Below are 20,229 nucleotides of genomic sequence, written 5' to 3' on the forward strand. Positions count from 1 at the left end.
TCTGTTGCTTGCTGCTTACCCACACTGGCTCTTCACAAGCACCTGTTACCTTGGTATCACCAGGAGCACCTACCCCAGTTCTGTTGAGCCTGAGAAAAAATGATGTTCTGACAGGAACCAGCAATTGAGATGGCCATGTACACGGCATTCAGTGGGCCTGATTCTCCATCAGACCACTGAGAATTCTGTCTCAAGCAGCAGGGAGTCTTGGTTATATGGGTGATCAACAATTCATTACCTGTCAGTGGATTTCCATTATCTAATCCAAACATTTTACCCTGTTCCTTTTTCTACAGGAGAGCGCTGGGCCCTTTCTTGCTCAGGTAAGTTATTTAACCCCTCTGAGCTTTATGTTCTCATCTATAAAATGCGGACAAGACTGTATCTTATATAGTTGTGAGGATCAAGTGATACAGTGCTAGTTAAAACACATAGCTCAGTGTCTGTGGACCTAGTAGATGCTCAATAAATCTTCAAGAACTCATGACTTTCCCAAAGAAAGGGTCTTACACTACTTCATTTATTTAATTACAAAATGAATCAAACTAATTTGGAAAACAACACTATAAAAGACCTTGAGAAAGCATAAGAAAATCACTAGATATACGCTCGCTCTTGTGGAACCAAGAATGACTACACTCTCCCCTTTTTTTTTCAACTATTTTTTTTTTGGTCATGCTGCATAACATGTGGATCTTAGTTCCCCAACCAGGGATTGAACCTGCACTCCCTGCTGAAAGCACAGAGTCTTAACCACTGGACTGCCTGGGAAGCCCCTCACTGTTTAAACGACAGCACTAAGAGGAGACTTTTTCTGGTTACAGAAGACATGGACTGTCTCTACCTGCATGACTCTCCATCTTTGGGAGTTTAAGATGCCAATAAAAAGAAAAAGCCAACTAACTGACTGAACACCAAGTTCTCGGGCCCCAGAATGCCCTCCCTGCATAGTGAATGGCCGCTCTCTCTCTGAGGGCTGGCCGTGCGTTCTCGCAGAGCTGTGACTAACTGGGCCGGGAGCAGGACGTACCTGTAATTGTGGAACCAGTTGATGACGGTGCTGGTTTTCAAGTTGAGCTTGGTGGCGAGTTCTTCGATGGTTTTTGGTGACGGGTATGGCTTTTGCTGATACGCTCGTTTCAGAGCTTCTTTCTCTTCGGGGGCCAGCACTACTCGGGGTTTCTTCAGCTGGTGCTGGGGCTGGGGGCTGGCGCCCTGGCTGTAGTCGATGCCAACGGATGGGGGCTCGCAGGGCTGGCTGTCGCTGACCGAGCTGTGCCGCCGCTTCATGTAGGCTGAGGGAGGGAGAGACATCAGACTGAGGGGCGGGCCCAGTGGGGAGACCCGCCCAGGCCCCCCAACAGCCCTGCTCCACGGCACACCATCCGCTCCCGGTTACTTCTGCGTGGATCGTGGCAGCTCCCTGCTCTTCTGAGAACATCTCAAAACACTTGGACTAGAACCATTCTGAAACCCAATACACACTCATCAAGGACCTGCTCTGCTGTAATGGGAGGTCCCTGTCTGTTCCTGCATGACTCACGGTTCAGTAGGGACACCGAGAAGTATATAGAGAGGTGACCCCAACGGGGTGTGATAAGGGAGGGCACACAGGCTCCCCACTGGGGGGGGGCTCTGAAGGGGAGTACTCAGCCCTGCCTGGGGAGGGCACGGGGGAAGCAACCAGGGGACATGATGTTTGAACTCAATCTTGAAGGACAAAGAAGGATTAACCAGAAAAAAAACTGGCAGTGAGATAGAAGACGGTAGGAGGCCACTCCAGAAAGCAGGAATACTGTGTGCAGAGACACAGGTAGGAAACGGCATGGTCAGAGTGTGTCCTGTGGGTGTGTGCATGCGGGGCAGGGGAGTGGAGATGTTGAACCTAAAGCTGGAGAGATGGGTGGCTGGGGGAGGCTACAAGTTTGGACTGTACCTTGAAAGCAGGGGGAAGAGACACAAAGATTCAATAAAGGGAAGGAGGTGAGGAGCTCTCTGTTTCTGAAAGGCTGCCCTGGCAGCGGTTTGGAGGACGGAGGGAGGGGGAAGCACTGGAAGGAATATGCTCAGTGGGGAGGGAAGGAGGATAGAGATGTAGATGAAGGTAGTGGTGACGGGGTTGGGGAAAAGCACACGGATGGTTGCACTGTGAGGGGCAGAACTGATGGGGCTTGGGGACCGATTCAGTGAGGGCCCAGAGCAGATGGAGCTGGGGACAGCTCCCTGGCCTCAGGCGTGGGAGGTGAAGTGGGTGCTGGTGTCACTGGACTGGGTACCGCGGGAGGAGCAGATTAAGGGGAGAAGATGAGGGGTCATCTTGGAAACGTGGAGTCTGAGGGCTCTCTGGGTCATCCACAACGAGATGGTCTGTAGGCAGTTAGAAAGACAGGTGTGGAGCTCAGCAGAATGGTCTAGGCTAGAGAGAGGAAACTGGAACCACCAGAATAGAACTTGTAGTAAAGTCAGTGGCCTTGATGAACTGACAGACAGCGAAGGGCACAGAAGGAATCTTGGAAAACACCCACATGCAGAGGATAAGCAGGAAGAAGCAGCCGTGAAGGATGCAGAGAGACGGGAGGCCAACCAGGAGATGGGTGAGGAAGGGATGAGTGGGGAGGGAGGGTCCCCGAGTCAGTGCTGCAAAAAGCAAAGTCCGACAAGGATCCAGGATGTCCTGGTGCTGAGTGATTAGGGCGAAACTGGAGACCTTGGTGAGCAGATGCAGTGGAGCTATGAGAGGAGAAGCCAGACTTCAGTGGGTTTAGTAGTGAACAGGAGGTGAGAAAGTGGAGGTAGTGGGCAGGAGTCACTATTCTAAGAAGCCGAGGTGTAAAGGAAAAGTGAGACACAGGATGGCTTCTAGACGGGAAGTTCAGGGTTGACGGTGGGCCTTAAAAGATGAGCGGGAGCTGATGTGTCCAAGCTGAGAGGGGAGGAGACAGAGAGCTCCAGGTGAGGGTGGGAGGGAGGGCAAAGGGGGGTGGACACCCAGACGCACTTACAGGGACTGAGGTAGGGAGAGTTGATGGCCTCGGTTTTCTTTATGAAGTATGAAGGCAGGAGGAAAGGCAGCTCTGAAGAGCTGGGAACAGAGTCTTGGAGAGAGGCGGGTGGGAGACGGTGGTGGGGGTGGAGGGGAGGGATGGTGGGGGGCCAGGAGAAGCACAGAGGACCCTGCTGAAATGGGAGAGAGGGATCTGAGGTGGCACCAACCCCTGTGGGTCCCAGGTGCCAAGGCTGATCCTGTGTGAAGACGACGGGCCGGGCGCCACTCCCAGGCTGGGGTTTGCAGAAGGGTGAAGAGTGAAGAGCTGTGTGATGGAGGACTGCAGTCAGTGGGGGTCGGGGGCCTGGGGAAGGAGAGAGCGCAGGAGAGGCTGCACTGCTGGGGGGAGGCCTGGGAGGGGTTCTCCAAGCTCGGGAGGCCATCCGGGGCCACTGGGATGAACAGACAAACGTGGAAAGAGGGATGGACAAGTGGAATGTGATCAGTGAGGAGGCACCTGAATTTAAGCTTTGAGAGGTAGAGCAGTTATGGGTGATGATGAAATCTGGGGAACCAAGGGTTGAGGAAGTCAAACTACTTGAGGCTCGGGTGCTGGACAGGTCAGAGGGGTCATAACATTCCCCTGGATGAGGCAGCACGTGGGTGTGGGGAAAGGCAGTGATCCACGGGCCAGTCTTGAAAAAATGTAGGGAGTGAGGAAGTTGGGGGATGGAGAAGAGAAGGAGCTTTGAGAAAGCCTGTAGGACTTTCAGATCCTGGAGGAGGTGGGGCCTAGCCCAGGAGTGGAGGAGCGGCTGGAGCAGAGCTCAGACCTCGGGGGTCTCTCAGCCCGCCCCGGAAGGCACAGCGGCTGGGCGGAGGTGAGGGGAGGACAATTGCTGTTCATGTGTCTTCACTGTGTAATAAAGATTAGGAGCATCGGTGGGGAGCCAGCAGAGAGCAGGCTCAGGGACTTGGGTGCGACTGTCACCTGGGGGTGTGCGGAGCAGGTTGCACGGTAGGTAAGTGGGGGGTGATTCCTGGGTTCTGAGTTATCTGCTCTACTAGGGCTGTCTGTGCTTTGTCTGCTCCTCTCTGAGGTTATGCTTCAGGTTAAAAACTATTTGGACTTCTTGACCAAATGAATTCTCCACAGAGGTCATGCTAGTGAATTAGTTTGGAATATGGTTTGAATATTCCTTAAAACTTCTTAAAACTGATGGAATATGAGTGTGTGTGTGTGCGTGAGCTCAGTTGTGTCCGACTTTGGGACCCTATGGACTGCTGCCCGCCAGGCTTCTCTGTTCATGGGATTTCCCAGGCAAGAATACTGGAGTGGGTTGCCATTTCATTCTCCAGGGGATCTTCCCAACCCGGGGATTGAATCCAAGTCTCCTGCATTGACAGGCGGGTTCTTTATCACTAGTGCGATCTGGGAAGTCCCAGTGGGACAGGAAAAAGTGTTATTAAATTGAGACAGCATGGAGTGGTCAGGACAGCAGTATCCGTCAGCAGCAGCAGCAGAGGCTAACATCTATCATCTAATCTTCACAGTTATGCTACGGGAGAGAGACCAGTGACATCCCTATTTACATACGGGAAAGCTGAAGCCTCGAGAGGTTCAGAGATTTGCCAGAGGTCACACGGCTAGTAAGGTCAGAGCTGAGGCTGACCTGAGTCTGCTCTGGGCGGCCCTGTGACCACCCCACCTGGCCAGATGGTGGCAGTGCCCCCACCCCCGGTCAGGGTGCAGGAGCAGGGCTGGGCTGTGTCCACGGGCACTGCGGGAAGCCTGGGGCTTCAGCAGCACTGATACTCGGGTCTGCAGTGTCACAGAGGACTGTCGGGGCCCCTCAGTAGCCTTCAGGGAGGGGGGCCCAACCCCTCAGCTAACTGAGGCTGTGTGTGTATGTGTGTGCATGTGCTTGGAACTGTGTGAACAGGTTGGTTCAGGGCTGTCTCATGAAGGGAACAGAAAGCAGAGGGCAGACTAGAGCAGAGAGAGAAGTTTACAAGAAAGGAGAGCGTGATAAAAGGAGAAGAAGCAGAGCTTCGTGGAAGAGAGGGAGCAGGGCATCCAAGGGAGTCCTGTAGCCTGCACTGCCTGGTACAGAATTTTTAATCTAGGTTAGACGGGGGGCACAACTTATTTTCATGTATTTTAAAGGGATACAAATTATTTTAATGACTCTCATTACTGAGCACTTCTATACGCTGGTTGTTATACAGGTACATTCTAATCCTTACAGCTGGAAAGTATTCTCTTCATGCTACACATGTAGGAACTTAGGCTAGGAAGTTACTTAAGGTGCCATTCTATGATTAGAACTCAAACAATGGAGAAGCAAATCTCCCCCCAAAATGAATGTGGTAAGAGTCAGAGGCCAGAAAGAAATGGGCCTGGTCTGTTCCACAGACCCCTCAAGTTGGGCGGGTGACCGACAGTCTATGGAAATCACAGGAAGTGCTGGGCCCAGGATCACCCACTGTTGTATCCGAGGGGTCAGATGCCTCCCACCGGGGCTGGTCAGTGAGCAGCCCCACTAGGGTGAGAGGGCAGCAGGCCCAGCTGCTTGGGGACTTTGGGATGCGGAGGGGCCTGGGCCCCAGTGGAACAGTAGCTCTTCTGGGACACAAGATGGCGCTGAGAGCCCCTACAGGAGGCAGGTGGCGGCCGAGGAGGCCCCTGGAGATCTGTCTGGGGCGCCCAGGTCCTGCTCTGCTGACCCAAGAGGAGGGGCGCAACAGGGAGCCGTGGGCCCAGGACTCGCGCTCAGGAGGTGGCTGTCGGGAGGGTGCTGCCTTCTGACAGAGGACGCACAGCTTTAAAGCTGCCTAGGCAAGCTCTGCTGAGTTGCTGAAACCGTGAAATGGATATACTGGGTTCATGATACCATTCTCTCTACTTTTATGTCTGAAACTTCCCAGAATAAAAAAGGAAAAAGTTTTTAGTGGGGGGCGGGGGGAGACACAGCACCAAGCCTCTGGAGCTTGGCCTGCGGCTGCAGCCTGTGACAGGGCCTGGGTTGGCCATCGAGGGCAGGTAGGGCAGCAGTCCACCGGATGGCCCTGGCTGCCTGGAAGCCGGTGTGTGGGCTTGTGGTCCCAGTGTAGCTGGCACTTGGCACAGGGCAGCAGAACAAGCTCAGAGCATCGGCTGTGAAGCCTGACAGCCCAAGTTGTGTTGTTCAGTTGCTCAGTCATGTCTGACTCTTTGTGACCCCATGGACTGCAGCACACCAGGCTTCCCTGTCCTTCACCATCTCCTGGAGCTTGCTCAGATTCATGTCCATTGAGTCGGTGATGCCATACAAACATCTCATCCTTTGTCGTCCCCTTCTCCTCCTGCCCTCAATCTTTCCCAGCATCAGGATCTTTTCTAATGAGTCGGCTCTTCGCATCAGGTGGCCAAAGTACTGGAGATTCAGCTTCAGCATCGGTCCTTCCAATGAATATTCAGGGTTGATTTCCCTTAGGATTGACTGGTTTGATCTCCTTACTGTTCAAGGGGCTCTCAAGAGTCTGGGTTCTTGCTTACACCAACCTGAAATCAGGCAAGTTTCATAATGCCGGAGCCTCATGTTTCCTGGATAACAACATCTGTACGAGATGGAGTGATGTGGGCTGAATTAAGTCTCGGCACACTGTCTGGAGACAGGAGGCACTTAGGAACTGCAAGCTCTATGGTCACATGAGGACTGGCACCAGAGGCTCTCGCGTCTTCTCGGAGCCCAGCTCCACAGAGCCAGCACCAGAGATTCTCATGTCTTCTTGGAGCCCTTTCCTGGTTGGTGAGGACAGCGGTGCTTCAGCTGGAGGTGAGTTCAGGGGGTAGGAGCCTGGGCTCCCCCGTGACCCCCCAGCTCAGGAGTGCTAGGCATGGGGCCGGCACAGTCCCATGGGTGTTCATGACGCCCACTCTCTGGTGAGGTCCCCTGCAGACAATGATGGGCAGGGTCACAGCTTCCTGTGGCCAGACCAGCCGCTGGTGCCCACTCTCCACACCTGAGCAGTTTATTAGCCATCAAGTGAGCTCGCAGCAGTACAGGCGACCCAGGACTGTCCCTTTCAAGGGGCAGCACGTGGAGTGTGAGCCACGAGACGGGGCAGGACTTCCTTTCTGTCGTCAAGGAGACCCCTTCAGATTTGTAGCCTGCACTCAGCATTGAGGGGGCTCCGATGTCTGGAGAAAGGAGCTGCTCTCAGCCCTCTGGGAGGCCTTACCCTCTATAAGCCCTGGAGACTATAATAGCAAGACAGAGGTCTGTTCTGCAGGAACTTGCTCTGCCATCCTCCAGGTAGGCGGCCTTCATGGAGACAGCTAACTTCTCTGAGCTAGTCTTCTTATTTATAAATGCATTAAAAACAAAAACATACAATGCTCCTTACTGTAAACTTCATAACACCAAATGGTTCTCATAGGATACTTTTTGCTAATCTTTTTTTTTTTTTTTTTAGTAATATTAATTTATTTATTTTTGGCGATGCTGGATCTTTGTTTCTGCTGTGGGGTCTTTCTCTAGTTTCAGTGAGTGGGGGCTACTCTCCAGGTGCACGAGCTTCTCACTGTGGTGGCTTCTCTTGTTTCGGGGCAGAGGCTCTAGGGCACGTGGGTTTCAGTAGCTGCGGCTCCTGGGCTGTAGAGCGCAGGCTCAGTAGTTGGGGCACATGGGCTTAGCTGCTCCATTGCACGTGGGATCGTCCCAGATCGGAGATCGAATGCTTGTCTCCAGTATTGGTAGGTGGATTCTTTACCACTGAGCCACGAGGGAAGCCCTACAAATGCATTTTTAAACGATCTCTTCGATAGGATAATATGTGGAAGCCCTGCCATGATGGTGCATGTGCAATGAAATGTTGCAATACCCCACCCATCTAGCAAAACAAAAGAGCCAACACCAAGTGGCGTTACTCTCCCGAAGAAGAGAAAGCTACTCTGGCCGCCAGGGCAACTGAGGAATTATCAAAGTACCCTCTGGTGCTAAATGTCTTTGGGTTCAGGTCTTGAGGCAGAAAAAAAACACAAATCTCTCCAGTCCTTTTAGGTACTCATCGGCAGATGACTGTCAAGAAATCCTTCACCCTGCCTTACAGCCCCTTGGTGATGGATCAGTGTCCCTCATCAGCTCGGTGTGAAAGCTTTAACAGCAACAGTGGGTTTATAAATGAGAAAGCAATGGGCTGGGGCGGGGGCAGGGAGTTACCTTTCTTTTCCATCCGTTTCATGTCCATCAGCTTCTCTACATTGTTGGGGTCATTCAGCCACAGCTGCATCCGGACAAAGGGCTCCCGTCCCTTCAGACTGAGCTTGTGCCAGGGCTTGGGGCGAGCAAGGAGGTCAGAGACGGAGCCTTGGGTGAGCCCCAAGATGGTCTCCCCAAATAAGCGCTGACCTGGAGAAAGAACAGAACCAAGAGAGGCGTCATTGCTGAGACTCAGGGAGCTGGCAGAACAAGTAGGTATCAGAGTGAAATCAGAAATGGGGGTTTGAGATCCAGTGTCTTATCAGTTCCGGGTTTAGCACAAGCAGTTTTTGTTTTTTTTTTGGCCAAGCTATGTGGCATACAGGATCTTAGATCCCCAACCAGGCATCTAACACATGTCCCTGCATTGTGAACTCTGAGTCTTAACCACTGGACCACTGAGGAAGTCCTGAGCAAGCGCTTCTAAGAAGCACTTCCTCAACCAGACTTGCCAACAACCTCCAAGGGTGATGGAGTCAGTATTCCTCTTGCATTCTGCTTACGCACAAGGTTTCTCTAAGAAAGAGTTTTTGGGTTTCGGATGAACCAAGGCCCGCACAACACCTGCTGCGTCTATCAGAGGTGGCTAATCCCAAACCCGAGCTCAGGAGGTTAAGTAGCTCATGGGGCGACCTCTCTTTCAGAGCCTCAAACCGGGCCGTCTGTACCGGCTCCTTTCACGATTAGCAAGGTTATCGGGGCTTGCTGAGAAAACAGGCCACTTGACCCAAGGTCACAGCAGGAAAGAGAAGGAGAAATAGCTCCTCAGCTTTATTTTCCTGACAAGCAGGCCATTTCCACCTCTGAAGTCTGTCCCTGCAGTTCAAGTAGCCTGCTCCCTGGGCTGATCAGAGGGTACTGCGCTCTGGAGAGCACAGTGGCGTTAGGTTTACAGTGTTCATCAGAGGCTTGAAAGGAAGATTTCTCTTCTCTGAGAGCCATTCAGTTGCAGGTGAAGAGAGGCCAGCACTTTGAAAGGCACAAACGAGGACCAGGCACAACTGGAAGGACCTGACGGGAGGACTGAAAGGCACCGGACTTTGAGTGGACGTGGAGACTGGGATCAGAGGCCGGTGTCTGGTACCATAAAGCCTCCGGACCACGACACTGGCTCTGCCCCTCAGTGTGGGGTGACCCAGCGTGCATGCTCACTCGTGTCCGACTCTGCGATCCTACAGACTGTAGTCCGCCAGGTTCTTCTATCCATGGGATTTTCCAGGCAAGAATACTGGAGTGGGTTGCCATTTCCTTTTCCAGGGGATCTTCCTGACCCAGGGATTGAACCCAATTCTCCTGCATTGGCAGGCAGATTCTTTACCACTGAGCCACCTGGGAAGCCTGAGGGTGAGCCTGATGATTGGCTTATTCCCCCTTCAGCTTACATCCTCCATCTGTGAGAGGGAAACACCCCCAACTGCGCTCACAGGGTAGTTAAAGAAGTGGGACTCCAAGTAAAAGTTTACTGCATGCAAAGTTTTGGATTTGAGAAAAATTTTTTTTTATATCAGTCATTTTAACTGAGACTAACATTTTTACCAACCCCAACATTTACTGATTTTGGAAACCTGAGGTTTTTCTGCTTTTCAAACTCTCACTTTAGCCTATAAACATCCCAGGTCCTTACCATTAAAAAAATTTTTTTTTATTAAAAGATTAAAAAAAGTTTGACTGCTCTGGGTCTTTGTTGCGGCACATGTGAGATCTTAGTTCCCTGACGAGAAACTGAACTCATGTCTCCTGTGCCGAAAGGCAGATTCTAACCACTGGGCCACCAGGGAAGTCCTCTTACCATTTGTTGTTGTTACTGTGGTTGTTTTAAATAAATTTTACTTAATTCTAATCTGGCAAGTCAATCTCATTTCATTCCAAGGAGCTTGTTATGTTCAGGAAAGTGACATATATGAACAACTAGTTACTATTTGCTTGATCCACCCCGTTGTAGTGGGAGGCAGGTGTTCGGGGGAATCAAGTGGTTATTTTCAGAAAATTATGTGTATTACTTTTAGAGGTTTCATAGCAGTGGCTCTTAATCATTTTGGGAGTCACATTTGAGAGCATGATGAAAGCTACTAACCCTCACCCTTTAGAATGCACGCACACACACATTCTGCTATGGCTGAGAGACTAACATGTGAACGTGAACACGCCAAGATCCCAGGTCAGATGTTAAGAGGATGCCTGGGTCTTGACCAAGCTGCCTGCTTCATCTGTAATTTGCTAATTTGGTCCCCACTTTGGGTCAGAGACACCAATCAGAAGCTGCTGGGCTCATGCTGACTCTTCCTTACTCTGCATCCCCTCACCCCCCAGGATTTAGAGCTCTTTTGGGCAATCGGTGGTCAGACTCTGGTCGGCATGCCTGTCTTCCAAGAGGTCCCAGTGGGGGTGCAGGGGTGGGCTGGGGCTGACCTTAGACTTCTAACACCCTTAGGAACCCTTGCTGCTCACAACTGTAGGACGCTTTAGGTTCCCGTAGATAGCTTGGGAACACTTAAACCCTTTGGCTGGCCCAGCCTGAGGCCCCTTCCACCCACTCCTCCTGAAAACCCCCAACAGGAAACAGCCTGCTGCCTCTTGACTTAGCAGCCGGGGAGGGAACCTACCGAGGTTGTTGTCGGTCAACACTTCCTTGACCCTCTTGGTGATGCCGTAGGTGTCCAGCTCTGGAGACATGGCCACCAGCTCTTGAATGCTGAGCGCTGAGTGTCCGGAGAGAGGCAGTGGGGTGGCAGGCTGGGAGTCTGAGGCAGGCGGGTCACTGGGTTCTGGAGGTTTGCCATCTTTACTCGTTTCGATGGGGGGGCAGGGCTGCTGGACCAGTTCAGTCAGACTCTTCACTGACTCGCTGGAGCTCATGGGTGACTCAGGTGCAGGGCTGCAGCTGGCAGAGGTCTTTGGAGTGCTTTCTGGAATGAGAACACATGGAAACCCGAGGCTGAGAATGGCAGTCTTTCCCTATGTGCACCTCCTTTCCTTATCTAGGAATTACTAAGTAGATGTCTATATAAAAAGGAGACAGTATGGCAGTCTATGGATCCAAATGAATTGTGACCGAGAATTAACCTTTTATTTTCTTTCTGTATTAAAAAAATAAAAATAATAACAGTGAAAGAAGTAAAAGCAGGGGTTTTAACAGTACGTTTCTGAAGACTCAATAAAGGTCATTCTATTAAAAAAAGTGTGCCCTATTAATCACTGTCATGACTTCCTTCCCACAGAACCCCTTAATTCTATAATTCAGAAGCATCTTGAGTATATTATAATTTGCGTATTTATTTTATCCATAATTTCCAGCACAAAGTGAATGGACATAATATTTTAATTGAGGGCTGTCTGCAATGTGTGGTCACCACAGCGACGAAGACCCTTGAAGAAGAGACCTAAGGCCTTGGCTGCAGGCCCCAGGGGCCTACGGCCGAGCGGGGACCCCAGGTCCGTTCTTAGGATGATCCCGGAGGGCTCCACAGTGACCACGGAGAGAACCAAAGGAAGAGGAGCAGCCACCCGGCTCTCTGTCAGACCCCAGGATGTGATTCTGAAAGCCCAGCTCTCGTCTGTCTACACCAGATGGTCACTAAGACCAGAAGAGGCAGGGCCAGTGTGGGTGGTCAGGTGCCCACGTTCCCCTTCCTTCAGAAGGGGCTGTCTTGTTGTCGGTGCCTGGTGGGGGGGAGGGCACTGTGCTCTGTTGGCGAGTGGTCCCTTCCGGCCTCTGTTAGCACAACCTGTAAAATCTGACACCCATTCCAGTTTGGGGATGCCAGGAATAAAGGCTTCCGCAGTTCCTAATTTCCAAATATAGAGAAGATGCACAGTGACCGAGCACTGAGGTCCTACCCACGGGGTAAAAGCTGCCTTCGGCTTGGAGTCTGGGTGCAGTTTCTCCCCCCACCAGGCATGGGCACATGGTGAGAGCCCACGGCACCACGGGTGAGGGGCCAGGCCAGGCACTGTCACGTGGGCTCCGCGGCTCCAGAGACAACAGCGTGTGAGGCCGGGCCATGCAGTGAACACCAGCACACGTTGGCCCCCAAATACCCGGGACCCGACTAAAGAAAATGTAACACCAAGGAATAGCTGAATTCCTTTTTTTAAAAAGATTTTATTTTTTTAAAGTGGACGATTAAAAAAAAAGTCTTTATTGAATTTGTCAAAATATTGTTTCTGCTTTATGTTTTGGGTTTTTTTTCAGGGCATGTGGGATCTGAGCTCCCCAACCAATGATCAAACCTGCATCTCACCCGGCCAGCCACCCCTGCCTCACCCCCCCCGCCCACCACATTGGGAGGTGAAGTCTCAACCACTGGATCATGGGGGAAAATCCTGGAATAACTGAATTTCAACAGATCATATACCTGGAGTGTCCTTCACTGGACATATGATATCCAGGATAACAACCTATTCTGAATTCAAGAGGATGGAAAGTGTATTCCAAGTACAAGAGATATTTTGTAAAAATACCTAGAAAGATAAAATCCCAAATAAAACAACTGCAATAAACCCATCTATTGTCCTCAACCAGTATAGAGTTCTACCATCACATAAAGCTGTGTGCTCAACATGGAAAATCAGGTTAAAAATAAAAAAACAAACACTGGCTTGTGAACGACGTGAGAGAGGCAGAGGTAAACGGCAGACACGGTCCATATAAATCTTGAAGGCGATCTGAATCCTACAAATCAGATTTCTTCTCTCTGCTCACCTCCAGGTCATCGTACAACTGGATATAAAACCCGGCAAATGTTATTTTTGTATCTGAAGCAGCAGAGGAATTGTACTGTAAATTTGCCCTGATTCACCCAAGCGAGGGACCAATTTGGCAGATCATCCATCTTGCTCACTGTACACTGTCAAGGATGGCATGAATTCCCCACATGATAAACAGATTTCTTCTCAGGTTGGTGTCCTTTAACCCACAGCAAGGTCAGAACAATGGCTGTTCCTGGAGAACATGCCGCCGGTGCCGCCTCCCAAGCACTGGCCCCTTGTTTCCTTAGGGCGCCGGCGGGTCCCCAGGAGAGCTGGGTGGAGGCATGTCTCTTTCTTTCAGGTGTCCTCAGTAAAGTCACTCGCCATCCTGCATTTTTTGCCAGGAAAACCCCCTGAAAGAACTGACCAGAGGTGTGCGCTGCACGTCACTGGTGTCCCTCTGTGCTCCCCACCATGACTGCAGACAAGGGCAAGCCCCCTCCCCAACCAAGGTCAAAACCCCACTGGGCCTTGGAATTTACTGGGCTGGTATCTGCACCTCTGTCCCGAGTCTATGTCTAAACTGCTGTACACAATTTAGTCTCTGTCTAAGTTGCTCACCGGTACACACACACACACACCGTGCCACTACGGGCTCTGGTTGCCAAGAGCAGAATTTGGCCCACGTTTTTTTGGAGTGAAAGGGACAAGAGGCAACAGAAAACAGATCCCTGGACCCATCACGAATCCATATGCTCAGAACATCACACTGCAAAGTCATTTGTTTGACTAGAAAGCTACTTTCGGTCAGCACCACAAAACCAGATCCATCAAGCAGTTCCCATCGCCCCCTGGTGAGGGGGCTGGGGGTGGGGGGGCCCCTCAGTGGCAGGAGGACCGGTGCCCAATGACTCACCATCTTGACAGAACAAGAAGCATAGTCAAGAGACAAGGAGAAATATTGCTTTTCTTTTCCAAAAATTAGCAAATTGAGCTCTCTGATGAAAATGATACTTTCTGAAAGAACAAGATTTTGTGCTCTTCTCTGTAATTAAAGATAATTTAAGCAAGGCAAAAAAAAACACACACACACACAAAAAAATGGAGGCGCCCTGGGCTTGGCACTAAGGTACTGAACCTGGGATGGGGGTTGCCTCTCCTAACTTGTGATGCCAACTTGAATATGATTCTTGAGTTCTTCGAACATCTTGGTTTCCTCATCTGAAAAATACAGGCAGGGTTGTAGTAATGAGGAACGAACCTGCCACAGAGCACTAAGTAAATCTGAATCTGATGTTAAAAAATAGAGTAGTTACTGAGTTGTACTGGAACATATCTGTCTACATAAAGGTCCTCTGCATGCAGCGTGAATCTCCTTAAGATTTATTGCTGTTTCTTCTACAGTTCCTGGCACACAACTGCAATGCTGGTGAGAGAGACAACAGCTACATCTTGTGCAATGCCATTCAGATGACATTCCGGAGAAGGTAAAATTAAAGGGACAGAAAACAGATCAGTGTTTTTTTCGTTTTTCATTTTTTAAGATGACTGGTAGTTTGGTTTATGCCAAGTCACCTGAGATTATTATTTTTTAAAGATATTTATTTATTTTTGGCCACACCGTGTGGTATGTGGGATTTTAGTTCCCTGACCAGGGATCGAACCTGGGGCCCCCTGCAGTGGAGGTACAGAGTCTTAACCACTGGATTGCCAGGGAAGTCTCCAGATCAGTGTTGCTGGGAGTCAAGGGTTGGAGTTGGCCACAGAGGGGCATGGGAGGATTTGGGGAGGATGATGGAATTATCCTATACCTTGATTAGTGAGAGGCATAGAACACTTCTATGAGTGAAGAGTGAGTTTTAGTGTATGTGGATTATACTTCAGTATCAACTCACTTAGGACAGAGTCCCAGCAGGAAGCATGGATGAAGACGCATCACTGCGTTATGCTTTTACTTATTCACCAAGTTGGCTGAGTCAGGCCAGTGGAACACAGCACACAGGGGTAGGGGACACTGATGTCAAGGGGGTCAGAGACCTCCCGGGTGGGTAACTTCAGGCGGGACTTCAGGCGTGAGCAGGAATTAGCCAGCTAAGGTGGGAGGAGTAGCAGCGACAAGGAAGGGAGATAGAGTATTCCAGACACCTGGTAGGCTTGGGGCATCAGTAAAATTGAGTGTAGTGAGAATATGAGGCCTTGAGAGGTCCCCAGGGGCTGGGTTGTGCAGGGCCTTTGAATTGGCTGAGGTGTCTGTTTTAATTTTTGTGCAGTTGGGAGCCAGGGCACATTCCTACTATCCACCATGTGCTATAAACAGCAGTGAAGGGAATTCCCTGGCCTTCCCTAGAATCCCCAGTGGTGAGGACTCTAGGCTTTCATTGCCCAGGGCACTGGTTTCATCCCTGGCTGGAGAACTAAGGTCCTGCAAATTATGTGGCATGGCCAAAAACAAAGCAAAACAAAAACCAAACCAAAAAAAAGTCATGAAAACCCTCCAGCAGTGAGAAGGTCCGGATGGCACAGAAGCATAATGGTGAGCCCACAGATTGAGGCATGGAACCAAACAGGTGACAACGCTGGTACATAGGCTGAGCGCCTGCATGCGCTGTGTGCAGTCAGACACGTGCTGAGTGGATAAAATCAGGTCCAGGCAAGACAGAGTGCACATTCAGGACCAACAGCAGCTGACTTCTGGGAGGAATGAGACTAGGAGAGGCAGATGCTTCATTTACTTTAAAAATATAGGATTGAATGATGATCAAAAGTTAGGGTTAAAGTTGGGTGATGGACATTCGCTGGGTTGTTCTGTAATTTGTGTTTGAAATATCATAGACCTAACATGAAAGAGTAAGAAAGTAAGCCAGGTCATTGCTGCTTCAGTACAGATAATGGACTTACGCACAGCATGGCCGGGGCCAGGAGACTGACGGGGAGTGTAGATGGGGCCCAGGAGGGTGGGCCGAGCGGTGGGGAGATACAGGTTCAGGAAAAGTTCAGGAGATCGGGTCACCAGGACTGCAGGCCCAGCAGACGTGCTGAGAGGGCTGAGCAAGAACAGGTGTGTCCCACGTTGTGACCTGGGCTACGGGGCGTGGGGTGCAGTTCCAAGAGAGGGTGCATTGCAACAGGAGCATCTTGGGGTGAGGAGGAACATGATGTTAGGAAACCCTATTCTGTCAGTGCTCTGTGATGACCTAGAGGGGTGGGATGGGGGTGGGTGAGAGAGAGGCTCAAGAGGGAGGGGATATATGTGTATATATTTAGAGCTGATTCACGTTTTACAGAAGAAACCAACACAACAGTGAAAAGCAATTATTCTCCCATTAAAAAGTAAATTAAAAAAAAAAGAAAGAAAGAAAGAAACCAGATTCTATCACTGCCTGTAACAGGAGTTACTGCTCAAGCGAACGTTTCTCGTGCCCTCCCTGTGTGGAGGCTCCCGGGAATGAACTATTGATAGATACTTCCGTCCTCATGACCTGACACTGAGCGGCAAACACATCCAGCGGCCTCCCTGGACACAGACAAGACCTTGTGCCCAGAGCCACACAGCCAGGAACGAGTCATGCCTTCCGTGTTCTAAACAGCCCTCCTGGACGGGTGGGGCCAGTGCCCACAGATCCCTGGACTCGTGTGCCGTCCGTGGCAGAGCGACGGCCAGCCTTGCACAATACGGTTTCTCCACCCACACTCCATGTGTCCACGTTTCTGACCTCACCTCAGGAAACATGACGATCAGGCCTCCAAAGCCCACCGACCTCTGGGATGAAGGGAATCAGAACATCTTTAGAACCTTGTCTGAACGCAGCTGGGTGCTAAGAGCATTTACACACTGGCTCATTCAATTCTCACGATGCTCCTGTGCTGGGAATATAAACCGTGCACCAGAAAACTTGATCCAGGTCACTCGGGTGGAGCAAGGATCTGACCAGCTTGGGAGTGGGAAGCCTCCACTGGTCAGTCACTGCAGTGTCATAACAGCCTGTCTGCCTTCATCCATTCCTTCACTCGCCCACGCCAATGTTTTTAAAGCTCCTGCTTTGTGCTGTGGACTCTCCTTGGCAGAGGGATAAGAGATGCTATTTTTACTTATTTGTTTTCTTTTAGCCAAGCCACATAGCTTGCGGGAGGTTACTTCCCTGACCAGGGATTGAACCTGGGGCCCCAGCAGTGAAAGTGCTGAGTCCTAACAACTGGACCATCAGGTAAATTCCAAGGGGTAAGAGAAATTAGACACCGACTGTGCTTTCAAGGAGTCTGAAGCCTGTGGGACTGGGCAACTGAAAATGGGTAATTTGCCTTAAAAGCCCAGCTACAGAGACCATCTAATCCAATTCTGATGCCAGTAGTAAGGTGTTACATTTAAAAAATGATCTGTATGGATTAATTTTGGGGGGAAGGTTAATTTTCCAAGATTAATTTTCGAATCTTGCAGAAAAGAAGCCTGGATAGTAAGATACAGGAAGCACAGACAGTGACTCAAGGCCCCCTAAAATACACAGTGCTTTCAGGAACTATAAAAGGATTATGAAAAATATTATATTCCAAAAACAGCAGGCAAACAACAGCTGCCTTAAGTTTTCAATGGAAGCCAATTGAAAATGCACACCCGCCATAATTTTCAGAGACAAATCTCTCTGCAGTTTACACGATCCACAGTTTAAATTTCCATACCCAGCCCTCTATCTGCAGTAATAATAACCCAAATTCCACTTAGTGTTCATTTGAGCAGTCAGGATAAAGTCATTTCTTATTATCTCCCCACTGTGTAAAAAACAGCTTGAAGGTAGGAAGTCAGCAAGCATTTTCACCAAAAAGTAATTATTGTAAGTGACATTTTTACTGCTGGCATGCCATAAGGCGAACTGTGCATTCCGAAGGACAAGTTGCTGAAACAAAATGACAGGGCGCTCTGTGACATTCTGACAAGAACCCAAACATTATTTAACTGGCGGCTGGTCTGATGCACCGCTTTCCATTATGTCCATAGTTTAGGCTTTGAGCCTGCGCCAAGCCAGGAAATTCCAAGTGACTAGAAAGACAAGTATGGAAGATGGGAGAGAGAAGGAGAACGTTGGGGGAACAGTAAGGTCATGGCCTGGCACATGGCAACGTGGTCGAGCGAGAGCAGAAATCAAAGAGCAGAGGAAGAGGGGTTCCAGGGAGGCACAGGGTGGAGATGGAGCCCAAGTGGGGATAGGAGCCTTGGTGTGGGGGGACCCTGTCCAGCTTCAGGGCCCTTCCAGCTGACAGTAGTGACAGCTTCAGAAGCCACCGCAGGGTGACCACCAGCCCAGAACGTTCCCTGGCCGAGTTCAGATGTGGAATCGTGCTGGGGACATGGAACCCCAGTTGAAACATGAGGACTCACTCAAGACTCATGTGGCTCCTCTCCAAAGGGACCCCCGACCTGAGGGTTTATGGCTGACAGCCCTCTTTAGAAGTAATGAGCTTCTCTGTATCAAAGATGAACGGCAGCCTGATCTGCCCTCCTGCGTTTCAGGGCCACAGGGTGACGTGAGACCCTCTCTCTGACATCCCTGAGCACCAGACCTTGCCTTCGGGGCGGGGTGGGGGAGGCGGCGCTGATGGCCCCCTGCCTCTGAGTCTCTGGGCAGAGGCTCGTGGCCCGTCAGGACCCCACGTATTTCTCCAGCCACATCTCCACTAGACATGGCCCGCGTAAACAATGTGGAGTTTTCTGCTTTTGAGCATGAGTGGTCTTTGGATTGAATAGCAGGAGCTTGAAACAAAATACGTGGAGAGGGACATCGCTGGTGGTTCAGTGGGTAAGACTCCACATTCCCAATGCAGGGGGCCCAGGTCCGATCCCCGGTGAGGGAACTAGATTCCGCATGCCACAGCCAAAAAGATTCTGCATGCTGCAACTAACACCTGACACAGCCAAAAAAACAAAAGTGGGGACTGATAGTTGTCATAGAGCCATGGAGGAGCTTTCGCACCTCTGGCCCCCCACGCCACTGCATACTGGCTATCAAGAAAGGAACAGAAATAACCCAACAACATGCTTAGACACATCAGAGCATGTGAAGTGGCCCCACCACAGAACAGCCTGCTTTCCAAGGGCCTGCAACCTGACGCCAGCAGAGGAGTAAGGGGAAGGTCTCACTGACCCAGGCCCCATCCTCAAGGGCCTGAGCGGGTCTCCTCTTGACTTGGGGAAAGCCCTCTCCCAAAGAGACGGCATCAAGCGTCAGTGCACACCCCTCCCATGGCCAGGCCCTACCTGGCCCCTCGCTGGCCCTGGGTTGGCAATACTCTTTGGCCCTCAGCCCGCCTGGGCTGGGCACTGTCATAAGTCACTGAAAATCTCAGCAAACCTACCAAATCATTCTGTTTCTATAGCAAAACTGAGATAGTAGGGGCTGGTGCGTGAACATTGTTTTAAGTCTGCCTAAGGAACTTTTGAGCTTTCCAGGTGGCTCAGTGGTAAAGAATTCATCTGCCAAAGCAGGAGACGTGAGTCCGATCCCTGGGTTGGGAAGATCCCCTGGAGAAGGAAATGGCAACCCACTCTGGTATTCTTGCCTGGAAAATTCCATGGACAAAGGAGGCTGGTGGGCTACAGTCCATGGGGTCACAAAGAGTTGGACCTAACTGAGCGACTGAGCATGTGCAAGGAACTCTTATAGTGACTTAAAAGCCAAAATAGTTTACTTATTAACAAAGAAAACTTATTTAATGCAAAGTTTCTATTTAACTTGTGCCAGCTTATGTCCCCAAGCCTGACTTGCAAGCCCCTTGAAAAGCAGTAGGGGGACAGGGGGGAACCTTTCATTCAATAAAGGGACCTTCTCAGTGCCAGGTGGGTGCTAGGAGGTGGGGGACAGTGGTGACCCAGGCAGACATCATTATGAGGTCACTGTCACAAAGACCCCTGTGATGAGGACCAGAAGGGGGATGGGGGGGGATGTCCAAGGGGCACGAGGACCAGGAGGGGGATGTCCAGAGGGCGGTGGCAGCTTATAGCACTATGACATTGATGCTGAGGCTGGGGGCAGGAGGGACGGTCACACACTGAGAAGGCGGGACTTTAATCCCGGGGAAGGATCTGAAGGAGGGCAGGGGCCCAGCCGGATATACAGTATGGAGAGATGGGTCTGGATGTTTAGGAACCAAAAACTGTGTGTGGGCACGCGTCTGGGAGTGGGGGTGAGGAGAGAGGGTGTGAGGTGGGCTGCCAGACCCCCCTGCTCAGGTAATGGTGGGGGTGGCGGTGCTTTCACAAGGAAGGCTGGATGGAGAACAGATCTGGGAGAAGAGGCTGAGCGCACGAGGGTGGAGGTGGGA

At 50.8% G+C, this 20,229-nt stretch overlaps 1 protein-coding gene and 1 non-coding gene across 8 annotated transcripts in view; both read right to left on the reverse strand.

Moving 5' to 3' along the window:
- Positions 1–20,229, reverse strand: part of CUX1 (cut like homeobox 1) — a 347,907-nt gene that overhangs the window by 31,381 nt on the left and 296,297 nt on the right. For 5 of the 7 annotated variants that reach the window (XM_065924892.1, XM_065924888.1, XM_065924886.1 and 2 more), the window contains 3 exons: positions 10,833–11,135; positions 8,191–8,379; positions 1,031–1,295 (listed from right to left, as the gene is read on the reverse strand). The exons of the other annotated variants lie outside the window; for them this stretch is intronic. In XM_065924892.1, the coding sequence (XP_065780964.1) occupies positions 1,031–1,295; positions 8,191–8,379; positions 10,833–11,135 (757 nt within the window). The remainder of the gene's footprint in view (positions 1–1,030; positions 1,296–8,190; positions 8,380–10,832; positions 11,136–20,229) is intronic. 7 annotated transcript variants of the gene reach the window in all.
- On the reverse strand, positions 17,054–17,126 carry TRNAE-UUC (transfer RNA glutamic acid (anticodon UUC)). The gene has a single exon. It is a non-coding gene; the product is annotated as a tRNA-Glu (tRNA).

The sequence above is a fragment of the Muntiacus reevesi genome, chromosome 2, assembly GCF_963930625.1.
Source record: "Muntiacus reevesi chromosome 2, mMunRee1.1, whole genome shotgun sequence".
Lineage (NCBI taxonomy): Eukaryota > Metazoa > Chordata > Mammalia > Artiodactyla > Cervidae > Muntiacus > Muntiacus reevesi.